This window comes from Centroberyx gerrardi, chromosome 10 (genome assembly GCF_048128805.1).
Source record: "Centroberyx gerrardi isolate f3 chromosome 10, fCenGer3.hap1.cur.20231027, whole genome shotgun sequence".
Taxonomy (NCBI): domain Eukaryota; kingdom Metazoa; phylum Chordata; class Actinopteri; order Beryciformes; family Berycidae; genus Centroberyx; species Centroberyx gerrardi.
In genome coordinates this window covers 24,919,734-24,936,313 of record NC_136006.1, presented here as the reverse complement: position 1 = coordinate 24,936,313, position 16,580 = coordinate 24,919,734, and the positions used below count along the sequence as shown (strand labels likewise).

At 43.1% G+C, this 16,580-nt stretch overlaps 1 protein-coding gene across 1 annotated transcript; it reads right to left on the bottom strand.

Annotated features, from left to right (window-relative positions):
* Positions 1 to 794: 794 nt before the first annotated feature.
* On the bottom strand, positions 795 to 16,360 carry ccnyl1 (cyclin Y-like 1). The gene is made up of 10 exons (XM_071903713.2): positions 15,385 to 16,360; positions 11,737 to 11,811; positions 9,725 to 9,768; positions 7,742 to 7,842; positions 7,233 to 7,268; positions 7,054 to 7,105; positions 6,083 to 6,202; positions 4,603 to 4,769; positions 2,468 to 2,630; positions 795 to 2,017 (listed from the first exon to the last, which is right to left on the bottom strand). Exons 1-10 carry the CDS (start codon positions 15,545 to 15,547, stop codon positions 1,901 to 1,903), a joined length of 1,038 nt encoding a protein of 345 aa, XP_071759814.1. The 5' UTR covers positions 15,548 to 16,360; the 3' UTR covers positions 795 to 1,900.
* Between the last annotated feature and the right edge of the window lie 220 nt (positions 16,361 to 16,580).

Below are 16,580 nucleotides of genomic sequence, written 5' to 3'. Positions count from 1 at the left end.
CTTAAACCTATGTGTCCGGTGCCTGGGAGGAGTCGGGCTGTGTGCGTTTGTCCATGCGTTCATTCTTTTGTAACGTTTTTTGCAATGTGCAGTGCTCAGGGGATGGTCGCTGCATTTTATCATGTAGTGTGAATGGGCTCAAGACTGCCCAATGTGATTTTTTCAAACGTGTTTGATTTTATTGGGCTGAGTCTGGTCGGGCAAGAAGTCTTGTAGTGTGACCCAGGCTTTGGGTTATGAACAAACTCTTGTGTTGAGACAGGACACTTTTCTTCACAAAATAACAAGTGGGACTACCCATTTAGCGTTCATTCATAACTTAAGTAAATACCTTTTACTACTATTATAAAAGTTCCACTTTGTGCTGGTCTCTTCAATGATTTACATTTTTTTACTTGCAGCACTTCGAACACTAGTTAGCTAGCTGGGTTACATAGCCAATGTTTGCTAGGTCTAGCTAGCTAGCTAGCCAGCCAACTACTGTGTTTACACACCCATACACCCACCTTTGATTGAAGGCAACAAGTTGGTTCACAGCCCTTCTCTGGGGATTGTTGAAAGGCATTCTGGGAAATTTAGGAAATCCCAAACTGAAGTAGCCATTTTGGCTACACCAAAGGGAAAATGGCTACACCAAAAAGTACATTACCATTACCAATTCCATTCCAAAATAACTCCTGGAATTCATTGAACTTAAATTGTTGATCCATATTAATGTAAAGTATCGGAGGATGGATTCTTTTTTAAGGCTACATATCAGCATACAACTTATCTTGCAATAACCACAACATGGCTTTGTTACATGATTAGTGTTTATTTAAAATACTCCATCTGCAAATGATTTTTCAATTTAAAAACAGACAAATTTCACAGCTAGTAGCCTACATAGTAAGCAAAAAGGGGGGGAATCTCAGTCTCTTTTTTTCCCCTCAATCTCTATGTAGTTTGCTCTGAAGCTCTGGTTGGGACCTGGGACGGGCGTGGGGCGTGGGCCTGCGAACCTGCTGACCTGCTGACCGGCTCTCTGAGGCGGGGCTGGCCTGGCAGGTTGTCAGGGGTGCAATACAGGGGTTGGAGTTTGACTGTAGACCCAACCTACAGTATGTCAGTCTAACGACTATATTCATCAAGCCTCTCAGTAGCAGGACTGATCTAAGATCTGCAGCTAGGTCCCTTTTGACCACCTGAAGTGTATCTGAAAAGTAAAACTGATCCCAGATTGGCACTCCAATTCCCAGACACTCTACAACATGATGGCTGCCTGGAACCAGGTTTGCAACACTTCAGCCAACTCCTGTAGACTAGCAGTAGTACAGTAGCTTGTCGTATGAGACACTGTATGCCCCATCCAACTCCAAATGTGTAGATGGATTTACTAACAACAAATAGTAAACAACACCACTGGGATTGGTATTAAAAGTAAACAAGTTTCATTTACACTATCAATAGTGTATTATAATACTTTTGGTATTAAATCTTTCATTTACAAGGAACAGTTTTTTTTGCATTTAGTGTATTTTGCCTATTAGGGCTGCATGAAAAAATTCAAATCACATTCCGATATTTTCTTATGACAATCCTGTAAGCTCAAGCTCGGTGATCACCTGCAGTAGAGCCATTCCTACTAATATTGCCTTCTGAAAGTAAGCGAGATTTGCCAATACAATAGTTGAGTGGTTTAGATATCGCAATTTCATTTTTAAAATTTGACAAATCATGCAGCTCCAATAGCTATAATGCAGATTATTGTTTCAGCTAGTCACAGGATTGGCCATAGCATTACAAGCCCAAATCCTGACTGGTAGGTTGTGGTGACCAGGGGGTGTGGCCAGGTTTGTCCAGGACTGGCTGTTGATTGGTTGGGCTTTGGAAATCAGACGACAGGTTAGAGTGATCTGGCCTATGACAGCACGGCGTTGGAGCAACGTATGCCAATCAGGTTGTCAGCGCTGAAGGATCGCCTCATCGCCGCTCGACTCAGGTCCTTGTACTTGTCCTCGCATAGTCTGGAAATGGCCTGGACAGACACACACAATTACTGAATAGTAATCATCCAAAAAGTAAACAAATGATTGTGAATAAAATTGAAATATATGATTTAACAACTCCATAAAAAATTCCAAATTATAAATTGGCCCTTGTTGCACTTATGGTATTCATGGATGAGCCTCATGACTAACTGACAGAAGCTTTTGTCACCAGCTCTTGTATTGGGATTCCACTTTGTGTTTGTGGTTATTGTTGGTGCCTTTAAACACGAGCCAGCTTGGTACGCCTTACTCACAATTCATTCATCATATTCAATCCATGGAAACCATTGCTTCCATGATGAAATAAACAGCCTTTTTCTTTTCACTTTAGCATTTGAAGTAGCCACCATGTTCACTCCAGACAACTTTCTTACTAACTCTGAGTTGGCGTCCAATCTGATTGGTCAGAAAAAACACAACAAAGTGGGCCATCTTACCTCTAGTTTCTGGGCGCGCTGGTTGTTGAGAGGCTCAAGGGGGAAGCTGAGGTTGTTGTCGTCGGCCAGTTGCCGCAGGTCAAAGTAGTACTTGGCGTAGACGCTGGCCGGCACGTTGATGTTAAACTGGAGGAGCTCCAGGAAGTGGCGCTCCATCTCGTTCCTGGAAGGTGGGGAGACAGATGATGGTTATGCTAGATAGCCAAGAATTCCATATACAGAGTCATGACTCTACTTGAGTCTAGAATTTCGCCTATGCTCTTTTCCACAGTAACTTATTATTATTATTATTATTGAGTGTAACAGTACATGAAGTTCAAATTCTTAGATCTCCAACATAGAATGACAAGACCCTGGAATGAAAACCTGCATACAAATAGCTCTCAATGGCATATGGTTGGAGACCACAGGGTTCAACTGATAAGGGTTTTTGAAAGCTGATACCAATAACGATATTTTTGGATTGAACCTGCCGATAGACAATATTTTTGCAGATATTTAATATCTTTAAATTTGACCATTTTCATGCCAATAAATTCCAGAAATTTATAAGAATTCACTGTTTCGTCCAGAATGATATTCTTGTCGGTGGAAAAGCCTCTGATACAGCATTTAGACTGAGGGACACTAAAACTCATTGCACTGAAACCCAGGATGAAGAATAACATATCCATGCATACTTGTGAAGAATCAGATCAAAATTTCACATTAGAATAAATTCAGATTAAGGTCTTCCCTTAGACAACCAGTGTAGTATTGACCAATTCTATGATAAATATGCAATCAAGCAAACATCATATCCATCATATCCATCATATCAGAGGTGGACGGCATCGACATATCTGTCCAACCCTATTCACATCTCTTCATCTGCAGGTGATCAGACACGCAGAGCTGAACACCCAGTGGGAGTATCACAGCTCGTCTCGTGCAGACTGCAACCGCCTTCATCCTCCTTCTTCACCATCACCACAGCCATGAGAAAAGCTGGGGAGGTGGTCGCTAGGGAGACCTCATCCAGGAGGCTTTGTTGGCCAGTAAAGGAGATGTGTACGTGTGTGTGTGTGATGTCTGGTCTCCCAGGGCAACTAATGGAGTGGGCGAGAGCCAGGGCCATTATGTAGAAGCAGTGAGAGCACTTGAGACCCTCCCCTCCATCCCTCCCTCCCTCTCTACCCTTCTTCACATCCCTCCATCCAGACCCGACCGGGCTCACAAAGACACTTCAATGAAGGCAATGAAAACAGAGCAGAGAGAGCATAGGTCAGACATATATATGAGAAGAGAGAGAGAGAGCGAGAGAGAGAGAGAGAGAGAGAGAGAGAGATTGATCGGGGCTCATGCATGGAGAAAACACATGCAGGCAGTGCACACCTCTTTCCAAACCACAAAGACAAGGAGGCACTTTCAACCTCTTTTTACACACACATGCACACACACATGAACCAATTGTAGGAAATAAAGCCCTAGTGCTACAAGTGTGGTCTCTGGCCTCTTCACCAGCTTATAGACTGAGGGACAGCAGCGAGGCTCCAGCGTCTCTACTCCTCCGTCTGCTTTTTACCTGCATCATTCATTCATATATCTGCTTTACAGTCTTCCTGATATTTCAAAATTCGGTAACCCTTTACTTGATGTGTGTTATGATGCATCACAAGCCGATTGGAGGCAGAGATAAACTTTTCCTACAATATAACCATCAGACAAACAACTGAAAATTACATTCAATTTCATGTCATTAAAGCTGCACTAGGCAATTTCCACGTTGGTGGCGCCAAATGGCAGCAAAAAGTAACTGTTCAATACCCAGAAATCATGCAAGGTGATGAATTTCATTTGGGCAAATAGGGTGAATCCATAGCGTCTCATTTAGTAGAGATGGGACGCTCTTCTCTGTTGCAACCCCAATTTGTGATTTAGGCTGATATGACGGGTGTATTTTTGTATGAAAATCAGCTTTAACTATACTGTTGCCCCATAAAAAATTGAGCTCCCTAATTTTTTTGCGTATTGTGTTGATTATGCTTTATTAATAGCTTATGAGCACCGCTACAAGTAAAGTGTTACCCAAATTTCTGTCACTGATAGTCATCTCAGTCTTTCCAGTGTGTGTGTGTGTAAACAAACCAACTCACATGTCCTCCACAGTGATGTCTTTGAGGATCTGGCAGTAGTCGACGTTCCAGACGGCCTGGTCGTCCCAGACCTTGGAGGCCAACAAGATGGCTCCCAGGACGATGCGCTTCCAGTTGGCCGGGCAGATATCCAGCTCGGCGTACGTCAGCAGGCGCTCCAGGTACACCTTGGGGTCGAAGGCGAAGAGTGTTTAAAGGTTAAAGGCAGGGGTAGGAATTGACAAGATTTTAGCAGTCGATTCCTTAACAATTCCCTTGTTGGCTCCTTTCTTCTATATCTTACCAGGGGCAACAATCCACTGAACACTAGAGTATGGCAAAGTCCCTGCATCATTTACCAACAAAACTTCCAAATTCCCTTCTATCCAGTTTTGAGGGCAACATGTTGACAGACAACATGCTGTTAACTGAAAAAAAAGCCCCAACCAATCCAAGTATACTTAATATAAATGAGATTGGCTTAGTGTTTTAAAAACAGAGCAATAGTCCTGCAGTGCATTTTAAAACAATGATCTGCAGCACCCTTGGCAGCACAAACCATCCTGCTCCGGCATCTTTTTGAAGTGGTAACGCAAAAGTATATAGTACTTCTAATAAAGAGTAACTTTGCAAGGTATTTAGTTACTTTTTAAGATAACTAGAAAAGAAACAAATTACTTTGAAGCCATATTGAACCTAAAAACTCTTGACATACCCCAGAGTCAGATCACAGGGACACCAAGATGGGCCCCCAGAGCAGAGTTCAATGTCTTGCTCAACCACTTCATTAAGGATGGCTGTTGCTGGGATCAAACCTATGACCTTTCATTTATGCAAAAGTCTTGTATTTCTTGTATTACATTTTGCGTGGGAAGATGAAAACACTGATATTTCAAAGAACTAAGAGGTGTGACACCCAGCTGTTCAGGAAGGTTCTTTTGCAAACATTACTGTAAGTCGCTCCGAACAGGAGCGTCAGCTAACTGCCCAAAATGTAAATGTGAACCTGCAGCCATTAGCCCCCTGCCTCCAGTCCCTATCCACCAGTCATGATCTGAGTCAATGATCTCTCATCATTGCTGGGACTCTGACACTACTCTGTAAAAGTGTCACTTGTCTTATTAGTGACAGCTAGTTTGTATGAGTTTACTGCCCTCTGCTGACCAGTTAGCGTAAGAAGATCACAGAATTTATCAACATGAACAAATGAATAATAAATACTTTACTCTGAACTTTTCAATAGTCTATCTAGATTTATAATAATAATGATAATAATATACGAGACATTATAGACACAAGTATGCTCACAAGTAGGGTTGGACCGAGAAGGGATGATACAGATACTGATAGAACAGAATTTTATTATTGGCAGGGTATAAAAGTCACTGAACCAGAATTGGCACTCCACTGAACCTCTATTAAACTCTAATAATAATAATTTGGTCTAACCCTAGTCACAAGTGTGTGCATCATAGCATAATCAACACACACACTCACTCACCAGAGTGACGATGGCACACTCTGCGGTGAGCTGTGCAGCGCTGAACAGTGTTCTGACGAAGCGGTAGATGAGTTTGTGTTCTGGGTCTGTATGGGAGTAGTCATCTGGCACCGGCTCTCTCTAGGGGGCAAACACACACATACACAGGTCAACATATACAGTGATGTGCATCAAGTAACCTCTTTGAAATTTTCAGTGCTCTGGTTGTGGCCTGGTATATTAGGTTTCACGTTTGGTCTATGTGCCACTCTTATTTTGAAATTTAGTCTTGGCATATAAAAGGCTACAGGGTGGTGGAGAATGAAAGTTACACACTAGGACAAATGGTGAAGTTGGACATGGAGTTTTCCAATTCTGAGACCGTCTAAGTCGATTGTAACAAAGAAATTGGAGTTTTGAATGTCAATTTTTCACATCTATCTGTTTTGTATGCACTCAAGGAGGAAGCATCGTATCAGATCTGCTTCTTGCTGCACGGTATAATACTTCCTCCAAGGTTTTCAATGGGTCGCGGCTGGATTTAAGATGCAAGTAAATGCGAATAAATTGCAGCGACATCTTGAGGCCGTTTGGGCCACACTGGGCAGTGGCTGCAGCTTTATAACTGGGAGGCTGTAAAATAGGGGATTGCAGTGTAAGGTCTACTGTACAGTGACTGATCAACTAACTGACTGGTCAGCTGGCTGGATAGATGGATGGCTGATGACAGAACTGCCGGACGAGTGAAAGACATTTGGCTGAATGAATGACTGTGTATCTGTCTTGCTGTCTGGTGCCAGGTATTGATTGAGACTTAAGGCGAACAGGCCTGAAGCTGCCATCTACAATATGCTTAATCAGCTGCCGGTTTGTGGCACCACATCGGCTACTGCAGCTTTACACTAAACTGCGTTATATGCCTTAGGGCTATAGAAACACTACACTGTATACTCTTTCACTGAATTTGTGGAAAGTCTTATCTAATCACTCACCGATAAGGGGTGCAACTTCTCATCGAAGATGTCCAGCGACTTGTCAGAGTCCCTGAAGGAGACACAATACAACTGTCAACATACTTTACAGGCATCCAAATGGACTACCAACTATGTATCATAATAACGTAACACATAAGCCATAACAAAGACAGAGCAAATTAAAGACGTACACCTACCTGTTTTTAATGTGGTAGTATATTGCTAACGTGACACTGGAGGCAGAGAGAAGAGGAGGGAAGAGACAGAAAGTCAATTCATCAGTTACTTCATGTTATAGCTTCAATCAAAAGCACTTAATCTCAATAGGGAACAGTATTTTGTGTGTAGTGAGAGATGCCACAATGCATTTATGTTGCTAGAGACTATGTGCAGAATTTTAAGCAAGGATCCGGTGGTTCAGACACATTGAGATAATCCTAAACAAATGTGATTATTATCCAGATTCACAAATAAAATGCTAAGAAAACATTACAGAAAACTGTCCTAAATTAGGTTAAAGAACATCTGTTTAGGTCACACATGCATTAGGAACGCTTAAGTAGGATTACCATGCAATGATGCAGCAGTAATGAACTGTCTCATCTCAAATGAGTAACTTTTGGAGTGCAATGCACAATTAAGGTGTGATCATGGGGTAAGAATGCCCTTCCGTGTGTGTGTGTGTGTGTGTACCAAATCCACCCACCATTTGATTGTGCTTTTGAGGTTGGGCTGGCTGACGGTGCTGTCGTCTATGAAGATGGTGGAACAGGAACTGTACTTCTTCGACAGCGGACCAGGAGACACCTGAAGACATCACAACCACACAGTCAACAACCTGCACTGACCGCCCAGTTAGGGCTGAAACGATTCCTCGAGAAACTCGAGTAACTCGATTACTAAAAATCATCGATGCAAATTCTTTGCATCGAAGCTTCGTTTAATCCAGATTCGCACGGATGATTATTACTGTTGCGCTGGAGAAAGAGAGAGAAAATAGCGAGGGGCGAAGAGAAGAGACAGGCCAGAGAAAACGACAGAAAGTGTCCAAAGTTTCGGATCCAGTGTTGCCAACTTGGCGACTTTGTCGCTAGACTTAGCGACTTTTCAGACCCCCCTGGCGACTTTATTTCTCAAAAGCGACTAGCGACAAATCTGCCGACTTTTTCTGACCATGGGAAGCAATGTTAATGTGTTGAATCCCAAAGCATTTGGCAATAAATTGGTTCGGCTGATGCCGGTTTTCTCTACTTGCTTGTCTAATCCAGAGAGGTCTGACGGTCACAGCGCTTCCCACACAGTGTAGCTCCCTCCCTCTGCTGAGAGCAGGGACTGTAGGATAGGGTCCACTTGTAATTGCTACCGGCGTACGCCGAAACTGGCCGGGTGGGCGGAGTCAGCACTTAATATTAAAACGGGATGAGATGAAGGCTAGTAAAGAATGCACGTTAATTATGGCTATATGTAATGGCTAGTTAAGAACGTAAATCAATATGGTGGCTAGTTATGATGTCCCTAAGTTAGCTAAGTTTTGCTCAAGAAAATAACCACAGAAAATAAAATGCTGCAGTCAATTTGTGAAAGCCTGAGCTTCATTCATGTTATTATGATAGTCACACACATACACACATACACACACACACACACACACCCCCCCCACACACACACACACACCTACTCCCCTCACAGTGATGCATAAAATACCCCAGAAAGCAAAATATCAGGTGGTGTAAGTAGCAATTGGAGCCTAAAATGCACCAGTCCAATACAGCAGGTATATTCAGTTTAGTTTGATTGCAGTGAGTAGGGTCAGCAGGTGTAGGGCAACCCTTCAACATAGTAAATAAATGTACATTAGCCAGTCTTATGAACTTGTATGATATTTAGGCCTAGTAATAAATATCAACAATAATTATTATTTCACCTCGTTTTCAGTAAATCACAGTGTCGTATGGACAGCTTCGTGCGGACAGCTTTTCTCTTTTGTATATTTACTATTGCTCTTTAATAAAGCAAAAGTATTTCTTATCCGATTACTCGATTAATCGATGGGATAATCGGTAGAATACTCGATTACTAAAATAATCGATAGCTGCAGCCCTACGCCCAGTGAAAAGAATTTGTCTTGGTCAGTGCTGTGTAGGTATGGCCAGCTATCACATGTTACAGATGGTGTCCAAACGAGCTCCAACAGTAGAAAGAAAGCTGTGTGTTCTGCCACTGACATGGGTTGGGGAACTAGGCTTAGTGAGGAGACTAATGAGGTCAGTAGGTCAGGGCCTAATCCCACTGCTTCTGTCCAGTCACAGAAGCCAATAAGCTCTGATGTGTGATCAGACCACGCCAGTCAGGTTTGATGGTCTGATGTCTAAACAAGCTTTAGGCCCATACATCAGGCCGATATTGGATGGGCCGGTCATTGTCATCCTCCTCCGATATGAGGGATATGATGCAGTTTGTTTGATTACATATTTATTGTAGTGTTGGGCAATACTAAACTGGTTGTCTTGGGAAGCCCTTACCGACATTTTGATCACATTTTGATCTGCCTTCAAAGGCCCATATTGGTCGAACCCTAGTCTAAACCCACATCCAGTCATCAAAAACACACAGAACATTTGTATACAGTATATGAGTGTGGCATGACATCAGGGTTTTTCATTATTAACAATTCGATTTTGACACTTACATGACTGACATGGTTTATGTGGTTGCTTTTCCTCTTGTCTCGTACTGAAAAGGAAGAGAAATGTTCAAGAAAACAGCTAAAAGCAACAGCAGGGCCACACAGTACTTCCATTACATTACTGCACTGCATCTTGGAAGGCAGGCAACAAGTAAACAGTCAGAGCCAATGTGCCAAAACCAGTTCCTCCAGGAACCTGCCATACATGTTCTGCAAAATCACCAATCCCAAGGAATTTCAACAAATCCCTGCACTTGTACCACATTAAATCCTTTTGAATGAAATGATCGGGGGCACAATTTTCACAAGCTGTTGCAATAACACAATCTCTTGCACTTTTGCAACAAATACACGTGAAAGCACACAAAATTGACTTCAGATAGCTGCTGGAAAACCAACCAATTCTGGCTGAAATAATTAAACAAAATCCTGGAGGAATGGCATAACGGCAGAAAATACATCCTGTGAAATGACTCACATATTGGCTCATTGTGATGCAGTGATGTGGCAGGAGGTGGAACAAACAGTGATCACTGTCATGTTATAATTTTACGAAACAATCAATTTACCAATTCACAGAATGTGATGCAACTATCCTGTCTACTATCAAACTAGATTAAACCAAAGAGTATTTATGTAGAAAATCTGTCTTTGGGTTTTGCGTAGAGGAAAGTGGGATGGTTGAGTGTGAAAAAATATTTTGTCCACTAGCCACAGTGGCTGAAAAATTCTTAAAAATTCACCGGCCACTTTCACAAGCCAAATAGATGTTTAGAATAGAAAAGGATATAGGACCTGTAAATGATAGTTGATTACCTGCCAATGTGGCTGCTAGAGCAGACTCCAATCATTTCTAAGTTTTGAAATATATGGGAGTGAATCAGTGATCTGGTGGACTTGCATTCATACCAAGCGGCCAAAACCACGGGTGAGTTTTGAAGCCAATATGGAAGTGGCAGCAGAGACAGTTCCTCTATTGCCACCTAGTGCCTGGCTCCAGAACCCGAAACCCAGCCCACCTCCATGCAAGTCAATAGGATCACAACACAACTTCTCGCTAAAATATAAAAGTAAATCAATTTTTTCCACAAGAAGTTATGGTCTCAGTAACTAATTTCACTTCTTCTAATGTGTCTCCTTTTTGAAAATAATTGTGCCATTAAGTGGATATGACAGGCGGGGTTTTTTTCAGGTTGTGTGTGCCGAGTGACTGACAGGTCACCTGTGCATCGCTGATTAGGGGGCGCTATCAAATGGCAGTGAACGTGCTTCTGTTCTGAAATGACTGTGACCGCCAGCAGTGTTTCCTTCTGAGACTCCAATTTTTCTTTATGTATATAGCCGATCATCTGTAGGCTACTAACAGACCCTCAAAGGATTCTGTTCTCCACTTTTTTCGGTAAGTCTACTTTTATAATAGTTGGCTTGTTATTATTTGCAGTCTCCAAAAAATAACATGGTGGTGACCGTAAACAGAATCTCCTGGCTTCAAAACAACCAATCAGAAAACAATAGGTGACGCCATGCTCACTCTGTTCACTATTATTTACCGTCTATGATTCATACCAAAGCAGAAAACAACAGGGCCACAAAAGATATTCAACCTAAAGGGTCATGCCATTATAGTTAGGAAAACTACCGCCATCTGTCATTTTAATAATTTTGATATTTGCCCTGACATTTTTGAATGCAATTCAGCAGTCATAAGACGGGTGAAAGTGCTGTGCTTCAGAGGACTGGTTTTCCCACCCTGAGCTGGTTTCCAATTTAAAATAGTGCCCAGGCAAATAAAACAAATGCTACAAATAATTGAGCTGTGGTACAGAATGAAGCTGTTCATTCTGTCAACAGTCATTTGTCAAAACATCACACACACAAACTACAAGTCATGTGTGTCAGCTACGTATGTTCATGGTTCAGAAGATCATGGGAAAAAGACTAAAGATAATACCTCTGTGAATCACTGTGCCGTGTCAGGGGTGTGTGCGTGTGTGTGTCATGTTAGGATTGCTCACCGTCTGTCTGGGACTTGCTAAGGAAGATGGTGCTAGCTCGGGCGTGGTCCGACGGGTTAGACTCCATGGCCAGCTCTGAGAAAACAAACCGACAAATAAGTATGTGATAATGACAATCAGACAACAGAAGCTTCTTGTCTGGACTTATGGGCGAGCTGCTTCAGCTCTCAATCCTGGTTAGTGATGAGGCCAAATGAGAAAGCAGGAAGCCATTAGGCTGTAGCTGATACAGCAATCAGATACAGTGATAGGAGCATAAGCATACCAGTGCATTAACATTAGCCCACATGAAGAACTTGACTGATGGTGCGATGTGACAGTGGTTAGGCTAGTCTTTAGATTTAGACCTGCATCTGCATACTGGATCCAAAGCTTAAAGGAATACAGTGAGATTTTGGGAGATTGTCCCATTGGTCAACTTAGCCAATAAGTGATGAGAATCTTCTATCACTCAACATAGTGTATGCTAAAGTGTTAGCATGGAGCACCGACGCTAAAGATCTACCGGGGAAACGTGGATGATTTTGGTGTCGATGTTCTTATCACTTAATGGCTAAGCCAACAACACAATCTACCGATGCTTATCATGCCTATAAAAGTCTCACTCCTAATGATGTGGCACAAGGTCAGGAGCCTGATTTTCTTAGCAGCAATGCACTGTTAATGACGTAGTTGCCCCAACTGACTGGCACAGACTCCCCTACTGCATGTGTGAATGCGAGACACACACATACACACGCGCAAACAAACACACGAGTGGAAGCTTGGTTCATGCCAGACTGGAGTGCCAACTATGCTACTTAATGGGTTACTCTACTCACTGACCGGGAACATGGAAATGGTAAGGCACTGGCCATGAAACTCAACTCATTCTACAGAGCAGAACCAAACCTGAAAATACTGGAAAACTAGAAGACGACAAAGGAATAACTGGCAGTGGATGGGGACTGGTCTGGTGATCAATAAACATAGATTGTGGCATCCCTCTTCTCTCCTTTATATCCCTCCATCAGTCACCAACAATCACTGGTTCTGTTGTTGCAATCAGTGCCACTTATGCAATCTATGACAACCACTACTGGTACTCGAATCTCCTCTATTCTAGGCAGCTCAAGTTTAAAACACTGGGATGCCAAGGGACATGGGCATGTCTACTCAGTCAGTTAGTTAGTCTTTGCCTATTGAAACCTTGTCCCTGCTGGTCACTGTACACTCTTTCGGACTGTGAGCCAATCAAAGCAAAACAATGGCTCTGTATCAAACAGGCTGCTGACTGGCTGCCTGTTACGCTGCTCTACACAAACTGGTAGCATCTAAACCTTTGTTTCTCTGCTGCCTGGTTGGTTAACTAGCCTAACATTTGTTGAAACTTAACATTATTTCTAATGTGGTGAGGCCACCAAGAAGAAAAAATGCAGAGCAAGAGAAGTACCTCTACACACAAAATAGTGAAACAAACTGAAAATGGGTAGGGTGGCATATTTGTATAAAAATATATATATATATATATTCTTTATTTTGCCTGGGAAAATTTATTGGCAGGTAATTTTTTTTAGTTTACCAGCCCTTGGCATGTGAGCCAAAAAGTTAATTTCAGTGATTTTGATGCAGTACGCTAAGTATGATACGTTTAGAATGTAGACTTATTGGTTTCTTGTAGGCCATGGGGAACATTATCATGGGATATTTAGACAAACAAAAGATCTCTATGTCAGGAATTTTCCTTGCATTTACTCACAGACATTTATTGAATGAGGCGAGATGTCTAATGAAAGTTATGGATTATACATTCAAGGCAATCCGAAGGCAGCCATGGTTTGTAAGCATGAATTAGAGAATTAGGTTCCTTATCCTATCCTTACCGACACAGCAAGCACATCAAAGACAAGGAGGGATTAGGCGATGCCGGCGAATGTGAGGCGAGGACAGAGGAGATGAGAGGAATGTAGGAAGGTCTGGCTGGACTCACACTGACCCTCACCCCGCCAACAGCTGGCTTCACCAAACTACACTCACACACTACTGTCCTCACCGCACCAAAATAAATCCCAGTAAACCCTCTGTGCATGTCTGAGAGACAGAGAGACTCTATGAGGAGTGGAAGTGCAGCAGCAAGCTTAGGCCTACATCACAGGCAAATATCTGAGATGTTTCAATGATCTGTTCATCTGGCATTTGGACTTAGAACTTCTGCCTCAAAAATCCACCTACATATCCCAGACTCACTTGGTAATGGCTGGGTTCCAGTAGATGAATTGCCCTTATAGCTATGAAGGCTCTAAAGAGAGAGGGAGGGGGGGGGGTAGTTGCTGTATAGTTCAAATGGTCAGGATACCAGTGATAGTAGGGAGATTCCTGGGGGTCTCTCAGTGCCATAGCTCCGACAGCTAACCAGCCCATCTGAACTCACTGACTGGACGGAAATAGGACTGGCACCAAACCTCGAGTCCAGGAATTCTCCAGGTCTCTTCTTTCTTTCATTGACCACTTTTCCACAACGGGGCCAAGTGGCGCTTCGAAAAGCCAGGACCAAATAACCAAACACGTTGTAAGAGGGGATCAAAAATATTCACCTCACATTTTCCATTTGATTACTGGAAACCATAGCCATGCAGACAAACCTTGTCTGTTGGCAGCAAGATAGAAGAGTAATCAGAGAACTACTGCTGGGGTTAAGTGAATCTAGCTTGTCTTGTCAAGCGCGAGTAGATTTGGAATTTAGAAGAGAAAGTTGCTTCCCTGACCTGAATGTTTTTAGAGAAACAAGGAACAGTAGAAAACTAAAGCTCTTTCACTCATATTCAGTGCTATAAAACTGGGGCTGTTCAAATACATTGACCCCATTAACTGTTGAGGGGAGTTCTTCTCATGTAATTTCATAGTGGATCATGCAGCGCCATGTAAACTGAGGTCAATATGATTTAGTGCCCATCTGATCTCAAGGAATGCCAGGAATGTCCTTATTATCAGTACATCAATGGTGGCATTGGGCTGTTAAGCAGCATGTCTGGCAGCTTGGCAATAGCCAAAGGGTGCGTGTTGTGTGTGTGTGCCTTCTCTGGCTGTGGGTAAATAATCAAGTTGTTGTGTAGTGTTGTAACCCTCAAGGAAGAGTGACTGTGTGTGTGTGTGTGTGTGTGTGTGTGAATGTGTGTGAGTGTGTGAGTGTGTGTGTGTGTGTGGGGGGGTCTAAGTCAACAGACATAAAAAGCTGTGAATGACCAGTGAATCAAACCCTGCTGGCCTAACACCACCACAGGGGATCAAATAACACTGAAAACTAATGCAAGACCCTAACTGTGTGTGTATGTGTGTGGATATTTTCATTTTTGGAGAAAATATATCCGGATCCACCTTGTTGCCAGTTCCTGTGGTTGGCTATTCTATGCAGCTCCCTCTTCACTGTGACAGAGACAGGATTAAGCTACTCCTCCCCACAAACAGGCACCACACACTACACTATGGGTGTGACACTTAATGGGCTCCAATATGGAGGGAGAAAATGTAGTGAATGTAAACTGCAGCCATAGAGGCAGACCACTACAAGGGAGTCAAGTCCTTTGATGTGACTAATTAGGAGAAGGGAGGGGGTAGAGGGCTCATGTTGATCAAAAGCCCTGACATTACACTTTGCTGATAGACACTTACCGTCAGGGACCTCTCTGTCGCTTATATGCTGTAGGTACGGTCCGGTGTTGTCGTCACTCACGTCGGTGCTGATCTGGAAGTCCTCCAGCCGCTCTGCCGGTTGCCTCGTCGGTAGTTTCGGGCTCCCCTCGGGAGAGACGCAGCATGACACCGTGTTTCCCATTCCAAACCGGGTGTATGCTTAACACTATTTCAGCCAAGTCCAGAGTAGTGCAAATATTTGTAGCTAGCTAAAGTTAGCTACCCACAACAAAACAAACATTAGCTTCGGGTTCGTCAGTATTAGCACAACACTATCTTCGCGTGCTAATTCGCCGCTGTCCACCAACTCCTAGGAATCGCATTCCTGTCCATCTGTGGGTACGCTCGCTTCTCTGTCAGCCAGCAACAGTGCAGAAAGAGTTGGCTTGACAGACGCACCGCCGCAGAAAATCAGTGTTTGTCTGTGTAATGCTCTTTGTGTGCTTGGAGTAAAAATAACAAGCAGCTGGTCGCCAATTCATTCATTCATTCAACATGCCCCTGTCGGTTGTTACGCTGCTGGGTCGCTGATTAGCATTTTAGCAAGCTAGCTAGCTAGCTGGTCTCCTGAACTTTTTGCTGCACATCAAGTCCCCTGTTGCCGTTGTTTAAACACCACTGACGCAACAAGAAAGAAATGCGTTACGACTTCCAACCAACAAATTCTAATGGGTACACTTTCCAAGACTTTCCGTAACCCGACAGCTGTCCTCCTTTACTCGTCTCGGTCTGTCGCCAAATCTAGCCCGAGGCTTCTGCGGCCTCCACAAAGTGTAGTAACCTAGCTGACGGAGAAAAATCAAAGACGAGCAGCAAAAATGTCTCAGATTAGGTTAATATGGCCAGGTCTTCTCCAGGTTCATCTGATACCCAACTCTGGTGGTCAGGACCGTCCCGTCAGTGCTTCCACCCCACCGGGTTAGTACTGGGGATACTCCCCGCCGCCGCCATCTGTCGGGTCTGTAACACACTACTTGGCACGGAGACTCGGCCCCGCCCACTTAGGAATTCCATTCACTTCCATTGGTCGTGTAATCAAAACAAGGATATTTTTCAGCCGCTCATTGGATGAATCAATTGTCTGTAGGAAACGATTTAAACCGACGAACGCTACTATTTTCGTATACGCACCCTTATTTGACAGTAAAAACTGAAGTTAGTCCTCTATTGCACAC